The sequence below is a fragment of the Equus przewalskii genome, chromosome 13 (assembly GCF_037783145.1).
Source record: "Equus przewalskii isolate Varuska chromosome 13, EquPr2, whole genome shotgun sequence".
NCBI lineage: Eukaryota > Metazoa > Chordata > Mammalia > Perissodactyla > Equidae > Equus > Equus przewalskii.
Window position 1 is genome coordinate 88,850,445 of NC_091843.1, and position 25,845 is coordinate 88,876,289.

At 41.5% G+C, this 25,845-nt stretch overlaps 3 protein-coding genes across 73 annotated transcripts in view; 2 read left to right on the forward strand and 1 right to left on the reverse strand.

Moving 5' to 3' along the window:
- FAM169A (family with sequence similarity 169 member A) overlaps positions 1–15,217 on the forward strand; it is a 61,736-nt gene extending 46,519 nt beyond the window's left edge. For all 49 annotated transcript variants that reach the window (XM_070571649.1, XM_070571672.1, XM_070571643.1 and 46 more), the window contains 5 exons: positions 2,651–2,690; positions 3,286–3,436; positions 6,051–6,207; positions 9,285–9,488; positions 11,063–15,217. In XM_070571649.1, coding sequence (XP_070427750.1) covers positions 2,651–2,690; positions 3,286–3,436; positions 6,051–6,207; positions 9,285–9,488; positions 11,063–11,611 — 1,101 coding nt within the window. In that variant the 3' untranslated portion in view covers positions 11,612–15,217. The remainder of the gene's footprint in view (positions 1–2,650; positions 2,691–3,285; positions 3,437–6,050; positions 6,208–9,284; positions 9,489–11,062) is intronic.
- Positions 15,218–16,290: 1,073 nt separating this feature from the next.
- NSA2 (NSA2 ribosome biogenesis factor) lies at positions 16,291–23,565 on the reverse strand. Its single transcript, XM_008526997.2, has 6 exons — positions 23,312–23,565; positions 21,590–21,777; positions 21,135–21,285; positions 19,600–19,779; positions 17,697–17,889; positions 16,291–16,536 (listed from the first exon to the last, which is right to left on the reverse strand). Exons 1-6 carry the CDS (start codon positions 23,312–23,314, stop codon positions 16,469–16,471), a joined length of 783 nt encoding a protein of 260 aa, XP_008525219.1. The 5' UTR covers positions 23,315–23,565; the 3' UTR covers positions 16,291–16,468.
- Positions 23,566–23,592: 27 nt separating this feature from the next.
- The window catches only part of GFM2 (GTP dependent ribosome recycling factor mitochondrial 2), a 109,425-nt gene continuing 107,172 nt past the window's right edge, over positions 23,593–25,845 (forward strand). For 20 of the 23 annotated variants that reach the window (XR_011525732.1, XR_011525724.1, XR_011525728.1 and 17 more), the window contains exon 1: positions 23,599–23,732. The gene's annotated coding sequence lies outside the window, so the exon portion shown is untranslated. Of the gene's footprint in view, positions 23,733–25,845 lie in introns of all 23 variants that reach the window. The other 3 variants (XM_070571640.1, XM_070571642.1, XM_070571638.1) reach the window with 2 other exon arrangements.

Here is a 25,845-nt window from a genome sequence, read left to right on the forward strand (position 1 = left end):
AATGGCAGCACACTCTTCTACTATATATGTAAATACCATCATTTATTTCCTTAACATATTATACTTGTTTTTTTACATTTATAAGTGGCCCAGCAGCAAACACATTTATGCAAGCGTCCCTGTGCATATATAATAATTTCCTTGCACAGGTAAATTTCTAGAAGTGGAATTAGTAGTAAGTCAAAGGATTAGGAAGTTATTGTAGGAAGTTTGAGGCTGTATGTGCTAGGTCTGTGTAGATCATAATGCACTTTGCAAATACTAGGAAACCTGAAAGCAGAAGCACAGGTCCCATTACCACACTCCAGAGGACTGAGCAGGTACTCTTCTAGAACTTACCTGATATTAGTTAGTATCAAGTGCATTGATGGGCTTCTAGAAGTCCCTTTTATGCAGTGTTCTGTTGGGATGGGATTTATTACAGTTGTAAGTTGTACACGGGTATCTGATTGTGTTTTTAGTGAGTGTTGAATATGTCTGTGTAAACATGCATGCATTTCAGAGACATGCGCTTTGGGGAATTGTTTGTGCCTTTTATTTCCTGTCTTAATTATCATGAGCATTGACTATTTGAGTGAAAATTTGTGGAACGTTTTTAAGGATGATATGAATAATATCACTATATATAAGGAGTTAGATTTTTTGTTTTAATTTTTTCTCCATTTGGAACTTCAGATTAGCCCCAGTTCTATGACAGTGCCTTCCCAGTTCCTCAGATGTACTCGATTCATTTGCTGTTGGTCAGATACCGTAAGACCAGGGAAAGCAGAAAAATCTGCTCTTCCCATTCGTGTGGTGAGAGCAATGATTTACTTTAATATTGAGCCAAATAGTTTTAAATGTGTCGTTTTAGTGCAACTATATTAAAATTGCACCATGTCATGAGGTTGGCAGCGTAAATGAGATTTCTTTCATTTTGGGAATTCATATTATTCATGTTTAATATTTTAATTTGTTCAAGGAAAGTATTTCTCATGTTATACTATTTCATATTTCTTTCTATCAGTAACCGCATGGGGAAGTGGTTTTGTTTGTTTATTTTAACTACATGATGTGGGTTTTTTTAGCTTTATTGAGGTGTAATTGACATAACAATCGTATGTATTTAAGATGTGCAATTTGATGTTTTGATACACATTGTGAAATGATCACTACATGATTTATTCTTTAGATGATGGTTTTTCTATTTGCGTTTTCCTATTTTTGAACATAAAACATTACATGTACTTCTCTCACGATACTTTTTGTACCTTTTATTTATTCGTCTTTATGTCTTAACCTTAGCCAGTTGAACTGCAGGCTCTGGAAGACAGGATTTTTACCTTAGCCCTTGCAGTTGCTCCCTTGTTTGTCTGCGTCCTGTAAAGAGGCCATCTTGAAGCCTATGTGCTGCTATACTGTGAGGTTTCGATAAGTGTGTGGTGAGTGAATGGATAGCAGTCTGTATAGTAAAGTAGGTACTGTGGCAAGCACTGGACATACAAGGGTATGGTTTTCATCAGCTCGGGAGAAGTAGATGGCCCATTATTGGAAAGAGATAAGTAAACAGATGTCCTTCAGGATACTAGTTCCTTAATCGAGCAGATAGCGGGTGATTGAAGGTGCGTAGCACAGTAGGACTGGCTCTCCCTGAGGACTGGAGTAGGTAAGGTGGGAACTGAGCTGACTTTTGAAGGGTGCCTTTGGGCTCTGTGACAAAGGTTGTTAGGGCATTCCAAAGGATAGCGTGTAAAAAATGCAGGCGTGAAAGAAAGGGTCATGTTTGGTATGTAAGACATATTTGGTATTGAAGAGTTGGGGAGTTTGTATTCTAGACAGCAATAAAACGGGAAAGCTTGTTTTTTAAAGCAAAGGAGTGGCACAATTTGTGATTCGGAAGCATTGCTGTCATTGGGGCGAGGGGGTCTCAGGGCATGCGGTTGGGTCTCAGGGCATGTGGTTAGAGCGAAGGGTGCAGTGAGGAGGCTGTTGGAATAGTTCACGTTAAAGGAGATAAAGACCTGAGCTACAGCATTGGTCAGACGAGGGGGCAGCTTTGAGAGATTGTTCAGAGTGGAACTGACAGGCTTGGTGGTTGATTGAATGAGGATAGGGAGAAGTCGTTACCGCCTCACAGGTTTTTGGCTAGAATGGTTGACTGAATTGTTATTGCCATTAACCAAAACAGGGAATAATATTGGGAAAAGAGAAGAGTTCCGTTTGAGACAGGTTGGACGTGAAGTTGGAGGAAGTATCCACTGGGGAGATATTTCATTGGAAGTAGAGCTTTTGGAATCAGGAAAGAAGTTGAGGAGGTTAAATGGTATTTTCGGATTCATCAGCAAGTAGCTGTTGAAGTAAAGGTGGTAGATAAGTCAGGCAGGGAGGGCACGTGGGCTGGGGCGAGAAGGGAGCTGAGGACGGAACGCTGGGAGACTCCAGTGTGGACCACTGCAACATACGAGGCGGCTTGCTGAGTCCTCAGGCTCGTAAGAAACTGAGGCTTGACATAGCCTTTTGTTACTTAAGTGAGTTTTCTTAGTTGGTAAATAGTGAGTACAAAAAGTGCTATTTGGACAACGTTTTAAAATATTGTTTTTGACACAATGAAGATCCATTGGGAGAAAAAATGAGGTGAAACTTTTGGTTTTAATCTGTGTTTCTGTTTTAGATTGATTCTCTAAAAGATGCCTTTGCAAGCACTTCTGAAGGTAAGAATCAGCTGGTCTATCAGTAAGCGTTTGAGACACTGAGAATTAGGGTGTGGGGGTGTGTGTCCGTCCATCCGTCCCTTGGAGTAATTGCAGATTTATCTGAAAATCTAGATTTAGATCTGGAAGCTACCTAAATTTAGAAATCTAAATCTAGAATTTATTATAAATTTTAGAATTTATTCTAGATCTAAATCTAGAATTTATCTAAAACCTAAATCTGGCTTCTAATGCCACCACTACTGCCGATGTTGCTATGTGAACAGAGTAAGCCGCCATGCCTCTCTTTTCCTCTCCTGTAGAACAGAGATGGTAATGTCTACTTTGTTTCCCAAGATGATTGGGAGAGAATGTAAGTGAAATGCAGAAACACTTTGCAGAGCTCAAGGTAACATGGAAATGTGAGGAAGGAATATTGACAAAGTTATTTCATAATTCAGAAAAAGACACTGATATTGTTTCTTAGCCTGATGTGAGAGAGAAAGGGAGAGTGTGATGGTGAGGGCGTATGTCAACTAGCATAGTTCTTGCCTCGCTGTGTATTTTCATGTGACCCTTTGAATGCGTAATTAATTGTACTTGCTGTCTTTCTCAGGTCATGATAAAACACCTGTTTCCACTCGTACTCGGAGTAGTCAGCTAAAGCGGCCAAAGATTGGAAAGCGTTTTCAGGATTCTGAGTTTAGTAATTCTCAAGGGGAAGATGAAAAGACTCCCCAGACCTCACCTACAGCTTCAGTAAACAAGTAAAGTGTTGTTTATGTTACTGTCATCATTTGGTTTATTCTTTGTTTTTATTTTTTTGTGAAGAAGATTGGCCTGGAGCTAACATGTGTTGCCAATTTTCCTCTTTTTACTTGAGGAAGATTGTCCCTGAGCTAACATCTGTGCCAGTCTTCCTCCACTCTATGTGGGGTGCCGCCACAGCATTGCTTGATGAGCAGTGTGTAGGTCCATGCCTAGGATCTGAACCCTTGAACCCTGGGCTCCTGAAGCAGAGTGCTCCAACCTAACCACTATGCCACCAGGCCGGCCCCTGGTTTATTCTTTTCATTTTACTAGTATTTAGTACTTAAGTTGGAGGCAATGATTATATTGTTTGTGTAGCAATGACATTGGTATAGGAGTTTTGTTTGAATTCTACAAGATTATTGATTACACCTGCCAGTGGTGACGGTCACTTTGATGGTCCTGTAGGGAGAAAGTGCTAGTAAGAAAGTGGAATAAACTCACCATTGAATCTCTCATGTGTGAAATCCAAGAGAATGTTCTAGTGATTATATTATCCCAAATGAGTCACCAACTTTGAATTTGACAACAGCTGTAGTTTTTAGTAATGCTTGAGGTTTAGTCAATTTAAAAAACCCTCAATTTGTCTTTGTAACTGATTCACTTTACTGGGTTATGGGCTATAACATACAGTAGCGATAACCATAAACGGTGCAGACAGCTGCTCCAGGAGTGAAGAGCCGCCCGAGTAGCAGAGCAAGTGCTCTGACTGTGCCCTCTGTCTGTCTGGAAGAAAGCGAGAATGTAAATTTCATGTTAAATTAGACTTTCGTCCTCACCGTCCTACAGACTCCTCCTGAGTCAGCCGTTCAGAGCGTTGCCACGTTAGCTGTGGAATTATTTTACTCAGGTGGAGGGTTCTGTAGCTATGCTAACTTCATCATGTAAATAATTTTAAATTTGGTAATTGAATAAGAATATAAATATTTTGGTGAAAAATTCATGAACAGGCAAATATAAGTAAATATTTAAATCTGGTAATTTGTGAAAAGAGTAATAAGAGTTTTCTCACTGAGCAACATTTTGATGTAATACCCTTTTTAGAAGGGAATGTAACAGTACATTTTAAATTGGACATCCCACAATTATTATGGAATCAGGACAGTAACAGTAAGACTAAATGCTTGAATGCTTACTCAGACACTACGAAGAACGAAACTCCTCTTTGCCCTTGAAGAACTGATGGCCTAGTGGTTTCTAACACACATACTGTCCCTGTGACACAGGTTAGGAGGGCTGCAGGGTGGACTGTGATGGCGCCATAACAGAAGTGCCGGATGCTGGGGGTCAGAGGAGAGTGTGATGGATTCTGATTGGGGGATGGAGAGACTTGGCATTTGGACCAGGGCTTCAGAGATAAGTAGAAACTCAACAAGCAGAGCTGGGAGAGAAGACTTTCTAGTCAAAGGGTCCACAAGCTCTAGTCCATAGGCCAAATCTGGCCCGCCACCTACATTTGTAAATAAAGTTTTATGGTCACACATCCCTGCTCATTGGTTTGTGTGTTGTTATGGCTGCTTTTGCTTTCCAATGGTGGAGTTGAGTTGTTTAGAGACCATATGGCCCGCAAAACCTAAAGGAGAAGTTTGCTGACCCCTGCTCTACACCAGGGCTGTCCAAAGAACCTTCTGTGATGCTGGGAATGTTCTGTGTCTGCCCTGCCCGGTGTGGCAGCCACTGCCCATTGTGCCCGTTGAGCACTTCAGGTGTGGCTCGTGCCACTGAGGAACTGAATTTCTAATTTCATTTAATGTTAGTTAGTGTAAATGATGACGTGTGTCCCGTGGCTGCTGTTACTGCACCCTGCAGGTCTAGACTCCAGGAGTAACATGAGCAAAGGCACAGAGCTGGAAGGAAGGTCGGTGAGGATGAGTGATGTGTAAGGTAAATGGTGGCATCCGGTGGGAGATAGTGATGCAAGGGTCTGGTTATGCTAGGCTTTGAAAGCGGGTGCGCTTTATTCTCTAAACCCTAGAACCGTCTGAGCCAGGCTGTCACAGCTACAGGTACGTGTATTAGAAACAGCTCTGAAAACCTTACTGAAGAATGTGCAGGGGGGAGGGTGAGTGGGAACAAGTCACAGTGGTCCAGAGGGACCTGGGGCTTGAAGTAGGGCCATGAAAATGGGAATAGCAAGTTAGGGGTATGTTTGGAAGATATTTTGGATTTGTTGTCCGTAGAGGATGAAGCCATATCATTTATTGTCCATGGAGAATGAAAGCGGCACTACTGATAATTATGCCAGTGCTGCGACAAAAGGTGTAGACTGGACTGTCCCTGGTAAAGGGGGTATGCGTTCATCCTGATAGAGCGAGACCTAGTCAGATGTGGATGGAGCGAGAGAGGGGCCGAGAGTACGTGCTGGAGAAGATGGTGATGTTAACCAAACTGGGGAAGGTAGGACCGAGAACACATTTATAAGATGAAGAGGTTGGTTTTGAACCTGTAAAATTTGAAGTTGTTGACTGAAGCACAGTTGATTCTCTAAAGTTTTACTTTATTAACAAATCCCTGGAATTTTATATTCATCCTTAATAAGACAAGTAAGAACGGTTTTCTTTTGTTTTGTAGATTGGAGTCCACGGCACGCACCTCAGAGAGCTCAGAGGAATTCCTGGAAGAAGAACCTGAACAGAGTGCGATCGAGTTTGAGGATGAAGGTAGCGATAAAGAGGCGCGGCCCGTGCCGGAAACCCAGCCTCCCCCGGACAAGCAGGACGGTGAAAAGGTGTGAGGCCACTTCGTAAATGAAACAGTGGAAGTAAACGGAAGTTTAACTGTCATGATCATATATTGTCAGAAAAATATAATGATGTATTTTAGAGCCTTAACAGAAATTGTGTTTAATGTTAAAAAGCATGTGTCTGTATTATGCAGGATCGGGTTGTGGAGTTGGGGAGAGGATGAACTTACAAGTATCATTTTATATTTCAAACCGAGTTTGTGAACGGGTGACTTATAGCGAAGATGAAAGAAAGGATGTTTAGGTAGTAAGGTCTCTCAGTGCATTTAAAATATAAATTAATTTGTGGGATTAAACATACTTAAGTGACACGAAGGATGTGACTGTGAGGTCTGCCTTGTAGAACCGGTTAGAATGCCTTGAAGTAGGCACTCAGTTGCACCCTTATTTTGGGTAGAAGGATAAAAGTAGTTGTCTAGAAAGAAATATCTAAGACTACAATTGATTTACAGATTCCTGGAAAAATAGCTAAATTCATTTTTTTTTTTTAACGCTAGAAACCAAATAGGAAAATCGTCTTTGACTAAGTATCCTCTGCGTCTGGCCTGCCTTCTGCACCTCCTCCAGTGTTTTTCTGTGTCTTCTTTTTTCTTCTTCTCTGTCCATTTCCTATCCTTCTCTTTTTTTTCTTTAATATCTTTAATCTTTTCCTGGCTGCAGATTCCTTATTTCTTCTTTCATATGTACTTAAGTTTCTTTAACAATCTTTTACCTGTTTGCCAAGTCTAGCCAGCCCCTGAACAAATGAAACTACGTCATGCTTTTATTTTCTTAACTTACTCCAGTTTAGCTCCTGCTTCATCTACTTCGTGAAACTGTAGTTTTAAGTGGCATTTTTTTCTTTTCTTATAGAAAATTGGGAAAATAAAGCACATGTTTTAAAAAGGGACTTACATGCATCTAGATGTTTATGGGAATATATATTTGTGTTTTTTTCTCTTTTAAAGAGAAAAGAAATTGCTTAAGATTTCTTTTTTTGTTTTTTTAAGATTTTATTTGTCCTTTTTCTCCCAAAGCCTGCTGGTACATAGTTGTATATTTTAGTTGTGGGTCCTTCTAGTTGTGGCATGTGGGACGCCGCCTCAGCATGGCTCGATGAACAGTGCCATGTCTGTGCCCAGGGTTCAAACCGGCGAAACCCTGGGCCACTGAAGCAGAGCGTGCGAACTTAACCACTGGGCCATGGGGCAGCCCCAAGATTTCTTAGTATAACTTAAGATTATACTGTACACACTTTATGTCGTGTGTTTCCTGTGTCACATGGTACACTGAGCACATGCTCCCATGGGTCACCAGGGCACTCCCATTCCACTCCCATTCCACTGCCATCTTCCTCGAGATTCTCCAGTCCCTGGCTTTCTAACACTACTTTATTTTTATTTCTTGGTTTTCCAATCTCTGAAGTTTTGCTGTGTTTCGTTTGTTTTTTAAAGCTTGGCACCTGAGCTAACATCTGTTGTGGATCTTCTTTTTTCTTTTTCTTATTCTTCTTCTCCCCAAAGCCTCCCGGTACGCAGTTGCATGTTCTAGTTGTGGGTCTTTCTAGTTGTGGCATGTGGGATGCCGCCTCAGCATGGCCTGATGAGCGGCGCTATATCCGTGCCCAGGATCTGAACCAGCGAAACCCTGGTCCGCCAAAGTGGAGCACGCGAACTTAACCACTCAGCGACTGGCCTGCCCTTTTGGTTTTGGTTTTAATTACTTTTTGTCTGTTCTGCTTCCTGCTTTTTCCCCTTTATTTGTGGACATTCTAGAAGACTCAGTTCTTGGCTTTCTGCTCTTTGGTTCATGCTCTCTCTTTTGAAAACAAACACGCTCTAATGGCTCAACTGTTACCTCTGTGGGGATGACCAGTAACTCTGGACTTTAAATATGGATCCAGACTGTAGTCCCATAATGTCACTTGCCTTCTGAAAATTCCTATTTAGACAGATGTCTGTCATCATCTTAAGTTCAGCATAATCTCTGTTCCTTCTTATCACTTCTGTATTGAGCCTTTTTTCCTGTTTCTTACTTTCTTCTGTTCCCAAACCTAGAACTTGAAGGACTGAGTTTTTCTCTTCTGTTGCTTCTGACTTTCAGTTACTCACCAAAATTCTGTTTAAGCTTTTGCTCTCTTCTCATTTTCTTCCTTTGAATATTTCACCCACTCTAGTTGGTCCTTGTGTGAGTTTTATTATAATTACCTTCTATGTGCCGTCAGTTCTGTATACCATCCGGCTAGATTAATTTTTCTAAGTGTCTGATTTCAGTATCCCTTTGGAAAACTTTCCTTACATGATTTCAGGGGTCCTATGTAATCCAGCCAAATCTATTTCTGAACGCCTAAGTGCATCAGTTTCCTAATTTTTAAAATGGTAGTAAAATGCCCTCTAATTATTAAGAAGTCTTGTAACCTGGTAAACATTGGAAGAAGAGTTTCAGAAATGGGAGGGTTTGTGTTATCAGATGACTTTTCCATATTTTAACATGATGTCAGGAGCAGGATTGTTCATAAATGACCCACCTTGACTGGACAGTGAGCTAACAGAGATTGCGGGCTCTCTAATCCCAGAAAGAGGCTGTACGCAAACTCAGTTTCCCACAGACTGGTAGTGCTTCTTGCCCCTGGCAGGGTGAGCTGTGACTTCCTGCAGGCCCCAGAGCGCCCAAGTGCTGAACAGCTGGTGTGCTGTAAAGAGCTGGTGCCAAACGGAGACCCTTTCTCTGTTGCCTCTTTACTGCAAAGGTTCCTCCCATGATTGCCCTATAAGAAGGGAGAGCCAGAAAGTGGCTGGGGCTCCTCACTGAGTTTCAGACCCACACTTCGTGTCCTGGTCCTGTCCTCTCTCCATGGGAAGAGGGGAGTTTGGGGTACTTAGGGATTCTTGTCTTTTACTCACCGGGCTGCCTAAGTTCCCCTTTCGCCCAGTAAGACTATTCCTTAACCCTGCCCTAAATGTGGTAGCATTTATCTCGAGTCCTGGCGCTTGACAGGTAGGGGCTGAGAATGGACCCACCTTGCATGACAAATAAGTTAGTGTCATCGTTTCCTGACTTATTCTTTTCCCCTGATGGTGTAGGAGTCTGAACTAGAGCCTGTGAATGGTGAGATAGTGGATGACACGCTTAAGACCTCGCTGACGACTGAAGAGGAGGACTCCGCTAGTGAGGTTTTAGATGAAGAATTGAAACTGCAGTCTTTCAGTTCCGGTGAGGACTCTGCTGCTCTTGTTCCGCTGGTGGTGGACTCTTCCAAACCCGCTGAGGCTGTTGCCCAGGAGAAGGTAAGGGGGGAATAACCTACTGTTTTATAGTTAAGGTGTTCCGCTGTTGACGACATGCTATGGGCAGTGTGGTATACATATTTTCCTCCTCTTTAACATGTACAGTCCTTCAGGAAAGTTAAATTTTATACTGGATTTGGTATTTTAAGAAGATGCAATCAGTAATATTCCATAAATTCAAACCTTTGTAACCTTGTTTATTCTTATCTGACTTATGGTAACAAAATGAATAAATGTTTAGAAAAATGGACAAATCATTATGTACGAAATATTTGAACACCTGTTGCTTACACAGTCTGTGACCAGTCCAGTCAGTTTAATTAGATTAGATTATAGTCATGTGTCACTTAATGATGGGGACATTCTGAGAAATGTGTCGTCAGGCACTTTTGTTGTGTGAGCATCACAGAGTGAACTAACACAAACCTGGATGGTGTATAGCCTACTGCACATCTAGGCTGCATGGGTGAGTCCTACAGGACCACCATCAGGTATGTGGTCCGTTGTTGACCGAAAGGTGGTTACGTGGTGCATGACTGTAGTGGGGAAAACTTGATGGAGTATTTTAAAATAAATCTAATTTTTATTTTTGAATATTCCAATTTAAGGCTAAGAAACTATTGTATAGTGTTATTTTATTAGTATCTCACATAAATAAATGAATACAATTTCCACTGTCCTCACTTATCATCTCATGAAACCACAGTCAAAGTTAGTGGAGTGGCACAGTGTCAAGTCCCAAGGGACTCCTGGTTCTGGCTCCAGTGACACCCAGAAACTAAAAACTCTTGAGTTGATTCATGATTTTGAAGAATCTTTTTTTTTTTTTTTGAAGATTTTATTTTTTCTTTTTCTTCCCCAAAGCCCCCCAGTACATAGTTGTATATTTTAGTTGTGGGTCCTTCTAGTTGTGGCATGTGGGATGGTGCCTCAGTGTGGCTTGATGAGTGGTGCCATGTCCACACCCAGGATTCAAACCAGCGAAACCCTGGGCCGCCAAAGAGAGTGTGCAGACTTAACCACTCAGCTATGGGGCCAGCCCCTGAAGAATCTTGATATGAAGTTTAAAATGTCTTAAGTACTTTTTGAGGTAAAAATACCTATTTTTTATTTTTGCTGAGGAAGATTCACCCTGAGCTAACTTCTGCCAGTCTTCCTCTTTTTTTTCCTTGAGGAAGATTTGCCCTAAGCTAACATCAGTGCCAGTCTTCCTCTTTTTTGTATTTGGGTCACTGCCACAGTGTGGCCACCAATGAGTGGTATAGGTCCATGCCTGGGAACCAAACCTGGGCCGCTGAAGTGGAGCTCACTGAACTTAACCAGTAGACTGTGGGACCGGTCCCTAAAATACTTTTATTGTATCTTTAAACCAAGGACGTAGTGTGTCCAGTTATCACGTTAAGATAGTTTTGAAGAGATTGAGTTATATCCAGAATCTGTACATGTGATTGACAGAAGTAACGAGCACTGAGTTCTTTGAAGTGCAGTTCTGTATCGTTGCATATTAGTGGCTGAGAATAATTTATGTAAGAACTATATTGCAAAAGTTTGTTCACCAGGTTTTTTGTTTTCAGACCTCACATATAACTGACTCAGAAATGTTGCTAGAGGAAGGCCCAGCTGATGAAAAGGGGCACCCCGAAGAGAAACTGCCACTAGTTTCAAGAAAGAAAGCGCACTTTGGGAGTTCAGACAGTGTTGCTGCTATCCCAAATGAGGAGCGGTCTGACAGTGGTTTTCCAAACTCTGTGATGACTGAGTTTTCTGAGGAATCCATCTCTGAAAATCTGTCCCCCAACACCACTTCCTCACTGGAAGACCAGGGCGAGGAGGCGGCTCCCGAGCCCCAGGAGCCGGCGGCGGCCCTCCAGCAGAGTTCTCTGATAGAGGTCGAACTCGAAGACGTGCCCTTTTCACAGAACGCGGGACAGAAGAATCAGTCGGAGGAGCAGTCGGAGGCGTCTTCGGAGCAGCTGGATCAGTTTACACAATCAACTGAGAAGACTGTGGACAGCAGCTCAGAGGAGATCGAGGTGGAGGTGCCCGTGGTGGACAGGCGGAGTTTGAGGAGAAAGGCCAAGGGGCACAAAGGGCCTGGTAAGAAGAAAGCCAAGCTGACCTAAGAGAAGGCGTGCAGAGCATGAAGCCTCTTCCTTGTGACATAGTGGTGGTTTTTAACTATGATCCTTAATAAATAGCATGGGGCACAGGACAAAAATTCCAGAATTTCAATTGGGACTTAGGATGCCGTTTTTCCCTCCCCACTAGGACCCTAGGATTCACCATTCTTCTTAATTTTTCAGCTATTTTGTGTAAATACAATTTTTTATTTTTATTAACCATGTTTCAATTTTGGGAAACCAGATCATACTATTTTTTCTTTAGCAGTTGGAGACATCTGACCGTTAATATTTCAGAAAATATAAATTAAAAAACTGAAAGTAGTAGGCTTTCTATTACTTGTAAGGATCACAGAAATCTTTTATACTAAGGGTTTTAATAGTAAACTTGGTGAAGGTTCTAGAAGTTTTATCTCAAATATCAAAACTAATCACCATTTTTTAAAATGTAGGCATGCCTAAACAAAAATGTCAGTAAATTAGAATAAATATAACTTCAACTAAGTGAGAGCACAAATACAGAAATTTGTGGTCAAAGGTTTGTGAAGGTTTGGGCCTCTTAATTCTTAGTTGTGTAGAGGCAATTTCTTCCTTTGACTTCAGTGTCTGTGAAAAGGTACAAAATCTGTGTCCAGCGCACTCTTTGTAGCATCTGATGCCAACAGCACTGCTAGGGATTTCCCGTGGGCCTCTGGGCACTAGCGTAAGCCTTCGAAGTTCCACCTGAAGCGGGGACTGTGCTTTCCTCCTCACCCGTTAGCGTGTGTACTTCAGGAGCGTGAGAACCCTTCCTCTGGCGTCTCCTGACCCTGCCACTGCCTTTAGTCCAGAATCTTACTGACAACCCCCTCAGCCGCCATCCACTTCCCTGGCCCGTGGACTGACTCCTGTCCAAAGACCTGCCTGGCAGCTTGGGCCCTTGGCATCCGTTTCTGGGCAGGTATGGGCTGCACCCCAGCCTTGGGCCTGGGTGGCAGGAATAGAGCTGCCCTGGGAGCTGCGGTTGTCCCTGGGGCCTTGCTCACTCTGGACCTGTTCTGTGACGACAGGTTAAAAGCCAGCCTGTGTGTGGACATGGTGTTGCCATAGCAAAGGCCTCTGCGTAGGAAAACAAAAGAAAAACCTCTTGGTTGTTAATTTTTGTATAGTAATTTATTGAAAAATGGATTGGTGGTTCTTAGACTCCAAAGAGAATCTTCAAACAATCCTACTCTTTGGAAGTATTCTGTTCTCTCAAATTTGCTCTTAAGTTGGAGAATGCTTTGAGACCTTTTCGGTTGTTCTTCAAACAGCTTGGTCCCTACATGAGGAAAACATGTTCTGCCTGGTCCCTGTCGGAGGCGCTGAAGATGAGTGCCGCAGGTTTATTCAGCCTGCAGTCGGGGGATGCCATCAAATCTTATTTTGGGATGTTGGTATTTTAGAAAGATCTACTAAGTTGAATTGAAAATCTCTAAGCTAGCTCGCGAACCCTCCTATTTATGTAAAATTTTGAATACTTGTATCTCCTACATTTTCTTTAATTATTGGTCAGAGGTAAGCCAGATTATTTCACCGTAAATGGAAATTAAAGCACTTTGGCCATTTGTCTTCTCAACAAATACTAATTAAGTGAAAGAATAAGTATGACTAATACTAGCGTATCTATCAGACATTTAGGCTGTTTTATACATTTGTGAGAAACTTTTGTTAGTACCACAATTAGGGGAATGTTAAGATTTAGTAAATTCTTAACCTTTCCATTTTTAATTTCTTAAAATAGATTTAAAAACCTAACACTTAGGTATTTTACTTTTTTACTTGGATTGTTTATTGTTGTCTTTAAAATATTTTCTTTAAAAAGGTGTAGTTTAAGAAGATAGAGCTCTGACAACTCTTGATGTGAGTGGTCACTGACTTGACAAAAAAGTTTATTCATATATGATCACTGGGGACTAACAGGATAAGCTTGGTAAACTGGGTTTATTCTTAAACACTAAGTGCATTTTAAGCAATTTCAAAACTTTTCAGCATACGAGAAAATTTTGTTACATATTCTGACAGAAAATGTTATTTTGGGAATTATAGATGGTAGATAAGGAAAAGTTAGGTCATGTGAAAAAACCTAACTTCCATGTTCAGTAAATGAGTTCTATACCCAGTGAGTATAGAATTTATAACAAAACTTATCCTCCATAAGGAATCTAAATAAAACTTAATCAGATACTTGTCGTTTTTGTAAGGCGTTAGAAAAACTTTCAAAATTAGAAGACTGAAATCTGATTTCACCCAGCTCATCTAGTCGTTGTGTCCAGTCACATTGTATAGTCCTTTGTGAACTGCTTTTTTGCTTAGAAGTCTTACTTGTGGAGAAGGGAGTTCAGTTTGTGTAAATACTTATATATTTCCTTGTGTAATATAAAGCAGTAATTAGCAAAATGTTACTTCTACTTTCAAGTTTAAATTATTCAATTGCTAGACATCACAGAAATATATTTAAGACTTTATTATAAATCTCCTCTATAACTTGTAAAGGTGAGAGGGTCTCTTATGATTTTTTATAAAATCAAATAGCGTGACAGAATGTCCGTCTTCTGCTACTTAAAATGTGTGTATGTTCATGGTGTTCCCATTCAGTGCAGAGAATTATCATGGCAAGGATAACAATTACTAGTGACTAATGGTTCACTTTTAACTGACCACCAGAACGTTACCTAAAACGGTTCAGTGACTTTAGAAAATATCTTGAAGGTTTACGATTGCATCAAATTGAGCCTTTACCTGGGACCTAAATCATCCGCTCTTAAGTTCTGCTTCACCCTTAGGGATTACCTTCTAAGGTTTGGTCACACCAGCAAACTGAAACATCTTAATGTAAATAAAGAATTTATACTAACATTACTCATCTGTGCAACAGTATTTTAGAAATAAAGTTCTGCCCTGTATGTCCACTAGTAGCAATATGGTGTTTAGGGTGTTATCCAGTCTCTCATGGGCGTGACTAGTTACAAGTGTTATGCTTCTGTTTGCATACTTAATATCAAGCTTTCTTTGTACAAGATAGCTAATTTGCTTGGTTTTGGTTCTAAAAATAAGCAAACCTCAGTTCTGTAGTATCCACTGCTTTAGTTTTTCCTTTCACATTCCAAAACTTAAGTCATTCACACATTCTCCATTTCTCTTAGTAGCAGAATCATTTGTTAAAATCTAATTGTTAACAAGGTTCAGCTTCTGTCATCCTGAAGTAGCTGTCATACTGGATAGTCATTCCCAAGGAACTAGCCTTTCTTTTCCTAAGTGTCTGTGTGTTCTAAAGCTTCTACTATGTTTATATACAACTTAGAAAAGATGTTGCATTATTCAGAATAGCAAGTCTTACTGAAGTACTTATGTTTGTTTTCTTGATAGGTTTTTTTTAAGTTTAAAAGTAGTAATTAAACCTATATTTTGTGATTGTTTCCTGGTCTGTGTTTTGAAATTCTTTTCATTTTCCCTAATTTCATTGATGAAGATGTGTTTAGATATTCAATTTGTTTAGACATTAAATGATTTTGTTAAAGGTACAGTTATCACATTGGTTGTACTTTCAAGTACAATTGTTTATTAAAAAATAAATAGAATTTGAAACAATTACTGTGATTATAGATTCATGTTATATCTAGACACCCTAAAGCTCAAAGCCACAAATAGATAATTCAGATCACAAAAGTGCTCTGACCAAGTTACAACCCTAAAACATGACCATTTTTGTATTATCTAAGCAACTGCAAATAAATTCCTTTTTAAGGGCATCACCACAGGCTTTTTTAAAACTATTTTAGCTGGAGTTATTCAAACAAATTTTTACCATTCTAGAAATATAAATTACTACCCTAAGTTTAGAATATGGAAAATGCTAAAAGTATAAACATCCTGGTATATTTTTATTCATGTTTCAATGAAAAAATACAGTTCCAAGTAGGTATTTTATATATGAATGACAGGAAAAAAGATTTAAAATACTAATTCACTGACTGACTGTATGAAGAAATTAAGGATTAATCACAGGTGAAAAGATTTGTCTAAGTTCTTCTGAACTCTTCCTATTTAGTGTAGTATGCCTTCTCTCAGATACTTTGCATGTAAGCACTTCATAAACTGAAACATGACCGTGTGTTAACGCTGCATTTCTCATGAATGATGAACAGTGAGGTGGAAAAGACTTCAGGTAAGCTATCACACATGACAGTCTCATAGCCGAGGCCCCATATTCAAGTGTGCACTAACCTCTATGGTACAAGGTTTTCAACTGCACTGGCTTTTCCACTAACGACAGGTCTGCATTGCCGAGTACCCACTTATTAATGCAGATACTGATGAAGTAGGACATTTCTATCAGTTTTTTTTTTTAAAGACTGGCACCTGAGCAACTGTTGCCAATCCTTTTTTCCCCCCTGCCTTTTCTCCCTAAATCCCCCCAATACATAGTTGTATATTTTAGTTGTAGGCCCTTCTAGTTGTGATATGTGAGATGCCACCTCAGCATGGCCTAATGAGTGGTGCCATGTCCGTGCCCAGGATCTGAACCGGCGAAACTCGAGGCCACCCAAAGCTGAGTGTGTGAACTTAACCACTTGGCCACGGGGCCGGCCCCATCACTGCTTTTTTAATCATTGAATTTTATGAACATATGAATGCTAAACAGACCCAAAAATAAAGACCAATTTGTAAAACTGGGCCATTTTACTGTTTTTTACAATAGAATAAATAGTTCTCTTGATGACTGCAGACGTGTAAGGCTGGTTGGCAGTATTCAGAAACATCACAGTAATGGTGGTTTTCCTGATTGATTGGTATGTAGTCTTCAATAATCATTAAGGAGCTACTTGTGGGAAACTGCTGTCAAACCAGTAAGACTGCATTTATGCATCCATCATTTTCAGGATTGTTGGTAACCTGGGCATATTTTCCTAAGGAAAACAAAACAGAAAAAGGATGGATGTTAGCCAGTAGAAATTAACTTTAGAGTATAACTTTTGCCCAAAATATTTTTTTTTTTAAGATTTTTTTTATTTTTTCCTTTTTCTCCCCAAAGCCCCCCAGTACACAGTTGTATATTCTTTGCTGTGGGTCCTTCTAGTTTTGGCATGTGGGATGCTGCCTCAGAGTGGTTTGATGAGCGGTGCCATGTCCGCGCCCAGGATTCGAACCAACGAAACACTGGGCTGCCTGCAGTGGAGCACGCGAACTTAACCACTTGGCCACGGGGCCAGCCCCTGCCCAAAATATTTCTAATTACCACTTTTAAGAAAGAAAAAAATGAATGATAGTAGGATAAATGAGACTTTATAAAATTAAATCACTCAAGACTAAGCTTGAGTTTTGAATACAATTTTTATATAAATACTGTTTTTACAAATGGTGGTCAGCTCCATTCTGTTCATATGCTGTATTAACAAGCCGTAGTGGATTGACCTGAGCATTGCTACTTTTCCACGTAATTCTTATGCGAAAATGCTTCAAGTTTAAAAAAAAGTTTCAAATCAGTTTAACAACCTATTTTAAAATTTAGGTCAGCCAGCGTGAAGTATGGGCCAGTGCCTCATATGAAGACTCACTAAGTTATACGGTATATTTGTTCCTTTCAAAGAACATTAAAGTTCAGAAATATCTGGGGACTAAAAGTAGAAAACTAAGAAAGTGAGGAAAAAATGTTAAACTGCCACATGACACACATCACTTTTTAATTAATAATGAAATAGTGTGGCCATGTGCTTGATGTATGCCTCCCTTCCCCGGCTCGTGGTTAATTTATTGTGTTTTCTTCCAATATTTTTTAGTTATAATCATAACTTTGCATCTGCTTCCCTCATAGTGTCTTTTTAAATAAACAGCATCAAAATAAATCTGGCAATGTAGTACACCTTACGTAACTGAAACCAATGAGCTAAATTAAAAAGAATTGCATTCCCAAATACTTTTTCTACAAAAAGTCTTCTTCCTAAAGATTTAAATCAAGTTTAACTTATCTAGCTCTTTGGCATTAAAATTTGCTGTGTACTTTGTCAGCTTGAAAATTTCTATTTTAGGACTCTAACAGCAGCAGCCCCACATTAAAAAACGAACTTACCCCAGATGACCTTGCCTCCTTGTGTCACGAGGCCTAGCTCGCTCACGTTCACCTCGATGACAGTGCCTTTGGTGATAACACCCAAAGTGGTATATAGCGGGGAGGAGGGATTCTTCTTCACGCCCAGGATGGGCAGGCAAAAGGTGGCCTTCAGTTCAGGGTGGGTTACATGGGCCTTCTTGAAACGTAAGCCCTGGCAAGTCAAACACAAGTCCAAAACACAAAACGTTAACAATGAGGAATGATCCTTCTTGCTTTCCTTTTCCAGTCATCTCCAAAAAAAAAAGGACTGAACAGAGTAAAATCTGAAAGCATCAAATAAAATTAATCCTACAGACTAAAAACCTGACAGTTAAGGGATAAATGTGTGCTCCTGAGAAGTGCTTACCGTGGGACAGCTCCCTAGCGCCCTCCTCAGCTTTCCCTCGGTGGGCTGTCTACACTGAGGATGCGTTACACACACCAGGCGCTACGCCACAGCTCACTTAAACAGGACACCCCACAACCCTACTGCTGTTCAAATGAGAACACAAAGGTGAGCAGGTTAAATGACTTACTCCCAGGTTAACTGGCGTGTAGACAGAATCAAACTGAACTGTCCTGATTTCAAGTCCTCCTGCTCAGCTCCCTCCCATGGGGAACAAGGGGTGGGCTGTCAGCTTTCTCTGTGCTGACGGTAATACCGCTCAAAGACTGCAGAGAGCCCAGCACCTGGGCACCTACACATGGTCTTTCGGGGGGTAGCACTCTGGAAGCCACAAGACTGCCGTCTCTAAAATTTGATTTTTGCCTGTATGGGAGTAGGGGACAAATAATACTAAGTCAAGTTCTTAGTAATGGACTCATTAATCAAGCTTGTTAGAAACTTATACCATTCAGAATGCCATGTGATTAATTAAGAATAAGAACTATATCTGCCAAGCTACAGAAAGCCTACAACAGCCTGGCTAGTATATTCTCTCCCTGTAGAGCTGGTAAGGTCAATATTTAGAAGACTATGAATATGAAATCAAAACAAAGGGAGTCTGTGATGTAATCCAGGAGTGGGTGAGCATTTCCTCTAAGTGACCAGACAGTGAACATGTTAAGCTCTGCAGGCCGTAAGGTCTCTGTTGCAACTACTCAAACTCCACGGGAAGAAAACAGCTGTGGTCAACACATAAATGAAGGGGCATGGCTGTGTTCCAACAGAACTCTATTTACAGAAACAGGCTGTTTGACAATGCTTTAATCCATTAAAGGTTATTCAGGCTGAGAGCTAGAGTGACCCTGCCAACTTCCCTCCCTCTGATTCTCCAAGCAGGCTGGATATCCAGCTGGGAGAATAATTCAGTCTGTTTAAAGGGACTTTGCAAAAATATATCTTCAATTATATGGGGGTGGAGACTGGTTTTGACTATCACTGCTGGCAACAAAAATTAAAGTCCCACCTTTTATATTCTCTTTTTTTCAATGACTGCATACTGAATGTTTTCAAAAGCATTAAGATACTTCTCTTACGAAACTGGAAGTGACTCTTGAAAAAACAGTCCTACTCAAGTTTTCTAACTGTTCTCAAAGACAACAAGTGTCAGGCATACAGTAGACCACTTGCTGAATGAGAAAAATGACTGTGAAAAAAGAAGATTCTAATAGGTCATGTTTAAAAGTGAGGATTCACTGACAATGTCTGTAATGGAAATTCTTTTTCATCTCAAGTCTCTTAAAGAAGCTGAAGACAAGATTCTTGATGATAGTGCTAAGCCATCACTATCAATAATTTAAAATAATAAAAATAGCCTAAAAATGTCTTTCAGCTTGTTTTTTGTATCAATTTTAGGATTTTCAGGAAATTGTAACGTACTTTTTTCAGTTTAACACAGGAACTAATATTTAAGCCACTGTACTCTTGCAAGAGACTTACCATTGGCCTAATGAATCTTTCATATTTCGGTGGTTTTCGAGTAAACCCATCTCCAACAAAGCAGACTTTAGTAACCATCCTCTTCCAGGCTTTCTTCTTTCTCTTTCCTGTTCGAATAACCTTTAATACTTCTGTTTCTCCCTGAGCACGAACTTTCGGCAGAGGGACTTCCCATTTTCCCTAAAAACAGACCACAGTTGTATTTGCATTGTGAGTAAAAGACAATGAGAATAAAAAGTCAAATACGTTTTAGTTGCACAAAGTAGGAGATTCACTTTTTTTCTTAACCAACAGGATGTGGGTTTCACTGTTGTCTAGAGGTCTGCACTGTCCTCCCACGCCCTAAATTAACTGGAACTAGTAAAGCTCACATTCCATGGGTATGTTAAATAAAATGGTGCGCTTAAGCTAAAGATGTTAATGCTTCGTTATGGACGAAAAATACCACCTGCAATAAGGCAGTGACTTCTCTCAGTGGTGTGTATGCTTATTAAATAGTTAATAGTGTCAAACTGGAAGACTGTCGCCACCTCTTAATATATCTTCGTATTTCTACAATCCTTGAATGGATCTTTAGATTACATTACTAGTAAGACAAGATCATCACCAGATACTCTGTACCTCCCTAGAATGCAAATTCTGTGAAAAACCTGAAGCGGTGCAAGGCAGTACAAAGAATTCTGGACTTATCACTAAGACACAGGTTCTAGAAGCAACTCCACTATTTCAGATATGTGCCCATGAAGAATGATTCACAACCTCCTGGACGCCAGTCTTCCCATCTATAAAATGAGGAGGGGTGAAGTGGATCATCTCTCAAGTTTCTTTTGGTGCTAAAGTTCTACCATTCTAATTTTGAATAAGTACATACCAAAAAACCAGCAGTAAGATTTTTTTGAATCAAATTCGGAGACTGTAAGCTCTTTAAATACAGATACCACATAGTCTGCTGCCACCCACAGGTGTTTAAAAATAGTATCTATGCCTTTTCCTCTCTGTTTTTAGCAGAATTTAACAATTTGACACCAAGCGAAATCCAGAAATACTGAAAAACACCCTGCGGAGTATGTACTTAAGTCAGCTCATTTACGGTGTTCTCCACTTCCACTTTTTTACAGTTTTGACACTGTTGGGCAGTAAAAACAAGCAGCAGTCGTATCTCGCTCCACAACAGCACAGCATTAGGAGTCGTCAAGCATAGGAAGCCGTTAAAATGCTGAATTTGAGATTCACTGATTACTGACTTTTTGTTTTTAAGTAATTCTTTTAAAAACTAAAGATTATGGTATTCTAATAAATTTTTAAAAACCTGTTAAATGCTAAAATGTTCTGGTGATAATAAAGCAAGTTTTTTATTATTTAAACATTTTATGCAAAATGAAATTTACAAAGACTCCAATATCTAAATAATGGGGATAGCAGTTGGACTTCATGTTTCCAATTACACTGAAGAAACAAACTAAGAACCTCAAATTTGAATTTAAGTAATTCTCTTGAACAAAAAAGAAATAAAGACTTAGATTTCCAGTGCTTACCGCTTTCTCTTTTCGTTTCTGTTTAATCATATTGGAAAGCACTTTAGCTCGGGACTGCCCCTCTCGGTCCAGCAGGTATGCAGGTACTGCTCCTTGTGGAGTCTTTTCATCATTCTTTTGTTTGGTGTTTCTCTTTTCATGCATCTTGATACTACCAAAAAGAAAAAAGATTCAAGGTTATTTGTGTGTGGGGGTGTGGGGTGGTGTGTGTGTGTGGAAGCTTGGCCCTGAGCTAACATCTGTGCCCATCTTCTATTTGATGTGGGATACCGCCACAGCATGGCTTAACGAGCAGTGCTGGGTCCGTGCCTGGGATCCAAACCCGTGAACCCTCGGCCACTGAAGCTGAGTGCGCAAACTTAACTACTATGCCACTGGGCCAGCCCCAAAGATTATTAGTTTTAATAGCTATTACTCAAAATATGTTAACTTGTTACAAGTAAATGATCACTTACGTCTTTTTCATTTGGATTTTCTCAGCATGGCGCTGTTTATGGTAGAGCTTAGCTTTCAGACCAATCATCTTTTTTGCCTTCTTGGAACGTTCATGAGCTTCTCGACCTTCCTTCTTTCTCTTTTTCTCATGGTAATCCAAACGATATCCATAGCGCTTACGGTGTAACTCAATATATTCGTTTTGTGGCTATAACAATACAAGAAATGCTACCTTAATTGTAAAAAATGACAATTATTCTAAAATACTTTCTTTTGAGCAGCATATGAAGTATAGAAGGCCCTATGTCATTCAAACGTTCACTTGCTTAAATAACTCTTGCACTAGTAAACCTATTCACATGATGTAAGCTAAACAAATTTTGATCCTGGATGATATGAAGTATTGGGACTTACAGCTGTAATCATCTCAGTGAAAGTTACTGTTCACTGGAGGGAACTGTCCAAAATCCACTGGACCACAAAAGGGATGACCTGATCCCATGTTCTCTCTCTTTTTTCTGAACATCAGTAATCTGGTTTTCAATAACATCATCATCATTATTAATACTTATTAAAAAAATTAAGTCAGTTTTACTTAGGTAAAATTTAAACACACTGAAAATATGCTCTTTAGGTGTGGGTGTACAGCTTTAAGTTTTGACAAGCTATACAGTTCTGTAACCACCACATCAAGATGGAGAATATCCAGGAAGTACCCCTGTGTCACTTTGAAGGCAATCCTCTTTTCCACCTCCAATCTGATATTTATCCCTCCAGTTTTGCCTTGCCAGAATGACGCAAAAATGGAATCTACAGGATGTAGCCTTTTGCATGCAGCTTTTCACTTAGGATAAGGCCCTGGGGATTGCCCCACGCTGTGGCATCTATCAGTACTTCAATCCCTTTTATTGGCAAGTAGTCTTCCATTATATGGACATACCACCGTTTGTTTATCCACTGACCAGTTGATGGATATTTGCATCGTTTCTAGTTTTCAGTGAATCAACATTTGCACAGAAGTCTTTGTGGAGACATAAGCCACACTGTTTTCCAAAGTGCCTGTACTATTTTGCATTTCACCAGCAATATATGGGATCCCCTTTTGCTTTTTAAGTGCCTATTTTACATGCCAATTTTATTTATCTTAAACACGTGGCCCCAGTCCATTTGCATTTTAACACTGCAAAAAAGAAAACAACGATGCAGCAAAGCCAACTCCGGCACGGAGAATAATGCTAAGTAACGATCAACAAGGTACTACCTATCAGGTGTATTGTCAACTGCTAGCACATAAACTCTGCAGCAACCCTGAGCGCGGTATGGAACGCGATTTCGCAGACAGACAGAGATTAGAGAGGCAGGAGGGAGAGAGGGCATCCGGCAGGCAGATGCGGGCTGTAGACCCGGCTCCGCAACTCCCCCGCTGCCGGCCCGTGGGAGGCAGGCCACCCGTCCCCGCGGCACGGCTCAGCGCTGGGTTCCGGGGACCGCACGCGAGCGGCCAAGCCAGGCACTTTCCGGGGAGACCTGTCTCGCTCCAAGGCCTGTGCTCTGGCAAACACCCACTCGCTGTCCCCACAGTGAGCTGCTTTCTCTCCGCGGAGCCCACGGCGTCCCTACCGCGGGACCTCACTTCCGCCCACCAGCCCTCACCCTCACCGTCACCCTCGCCCCGGGCCCAGGCTCCCGGGGGCCCCAACTCAGACGCCCCGCGTCGCGAGCACCCCAGGGGACCAGCTCACCATCGTGCCGGCCGCCGAGCCGCCACGCGCAGCCGCCGGGGCGCAAAGAAGCTCTCAACTTTCGGGTCTTGGAGACCCACGAGCCGACTCCACGCACCCAGCGACAGGAAAGGGACACTTCGAAAACGACGGAGTCCACAGAAAGCGCCACACACCCGTTCCGGGCCTCCGTCTTCTGCCTATAGCGGGAAGGCCGGAAGTTGCCGGCGGGCGGCGTTGCGTGACGCACCGCCGGAAGTGGGGAGGGCGGCGGGAGGCGGGGCAGAGCGACAGAGAGCAGTTGTCCTTCTGGCGGGACCCGCGCGCTCGTGCAGGTGGCTTGTGGCGGCCTGAGGCCTTTGCAGAGCCCGGCGCGGCTCGCCTTCCCCCTCTCCACAGCCGGGCGGGGAGAGGCCGGCCCCAGGCTGCAACCGAGCGCCAGGTGGGTACCGGCCCGCGCCCGCCGCCCCTGCCCGCAGCCAGTCCCGGCGGGTGATGGACGCCTCCGCCCCGGTGTCCCCCGGCGCGGGCGCCTCTGCCCTCCGGCGGGAGCGCCTGGGCTGCGCGTCTGTCGCTGTGTGGGGCGCGCGGCGGAGAAGGATGCGGAGGCCTGAGAGCTCTCGGTACCGGAGAGGGAGGCTCCCGGGCCTCGGCCGCCGGTGGAAGGGAAGACCGCGCTCTGTTTTCTGGACCAGATCTGAAGTCCCTGACGCCCTCCGGTGTCCTGGGCAGAGTGCTGGGTGCACTGGCGTGTAGTGATCCTCTGGTGCCACCAAGGAAGAGGTCACTCCGAGACAGCACGTCTAATTGAGAGAGCTGTCAGGTTTCCCCTTTTGCTGCCAGTCACAGGAGTTCCCTTAGCTGCCCCACGGGTTGGTGCCTGGTTTAGTTATGATGGGAGCCAAAGTAACCGCGCGAAAGCCGGGATGTTCATCCCCCTAAGTCTTAGCGCTTAGATTGGACACAGCTTTTTAAGGCTCCATCTTCTAATGAGATCTGTCATTTTGTTTAAAACCTGAGCTGATTCTTACTAGCATTTGTATATTTTCAGATACAGTAAGTCAGGTAATCTCTCCTCCTGGAATACACTTCCCCTCGTATTGCCTCCCTCACACACTTCGGGTCTTTGCTTAAGTGTCGCTGTTTTATTGAGGCCTTCGGTGACCTCCTGTCTTGCCATTACAACTGCCCCGATTCCCCTTCCTGCTTAACAAATACCAACCGCAAACACAGACTATTTTAACTTGATGCTTTAGAATCTAATTTCCTGCATTACTTGGTCCTCAGTGACATCATCTTCAGTTCTGCTTGCATACTCATGTATTTTGTGATCGTCCTTTAGTGTCCCATGATTCCTGTTTTTGTGTAGTAAGCCTTACAGGCATGATAGTCCACTGATTTTTTTAAAATAATTTGTGGATTCTTTTTGTTTATTGGTTGTATGACTTGTTGCCAATAATGTAGAATGGATATTTACCCGTTTTTTCTCATTACTGCCCTTCTTATACAAATCAGGTGTTAGAACTTGCAGTGAGCGCTTGTGTGTTCTCCAGGACCTGAGGAGTTCTGGGCCTTATAGAATAACCCACTTGGTAGCACCAGCATGAAATCATTTTCATTAAAGATCATTGACCCATGAGGAAAAAGAACGTCAGTGGAGAGCCATAAATGACTTTATGAGTCAAAAAAAAAAAAAATGTTTGAGGCATTGTGTTAGGCACTGCTGACAGAGGAGCCTTCCTTTTAGGGAGCTCACAGTAGTGGAGAGAACTTGTTACCATAGTTGTCATGAGTACATAGAAGTTCCAAGTGTTACGAAAACACAGAAAAGGTAGTATTAAAATTTTCTAGGAAGTTAGGAAAGGCTTCGAAGCTGGGGCTTGAAGATTGAGTAGAAATGGGCCAGGTGTGGAGCTGTGGGGCTCTAGGACTGTTCAGGTAGTGGCAGCGTTACACGCAAAGGTGTGAAGGTGTCAGAGCGTCGTGTGTCTGGGGAATTTTGGTTAGAGTTCCCCAGTGTAGAGTAGGGAATAGGAGAGTATGAGGCTGTGAATGTCCCCTAGTTGGGGACAGATTTGTTGTATTAAGAACCTATAAAGGTTTTTAAGTAAGGAAGTGACAAAATGAGGTGGTTTATTTGAAGGCTATGTGTAAAGAATGGATTAGAGCAGCATTTCCCACTCGAGTGATTTGAGTACTACCTTTTAAGACCAGTCATATCTAAATGTCATCCGTGTTATTATTTACTTAATATTTTTCCTTAAATTAGTTCACATTTTATGTAAATAAATTTAATTTCTTCTTAAGCAACTCTATCTACAAAATCTCAGATTTTGTCAGCTGTTTTTTCTAGTATTTAGTAAACAATTTTTTTGTTTATAAACTATAATAATCATGGGCATTCACTTTGGGAAACATGGTGTTGAAATAAGTTTTCAAAACTTTTGGTGTATATGAACCCTTCACACTCTTTAAAATGATTCAGAACTCCAAAGAATTTTGTTTATGTGGGTTATAATTGATACTCAAATAGTAGAAATTAAAGCAAAACTTTA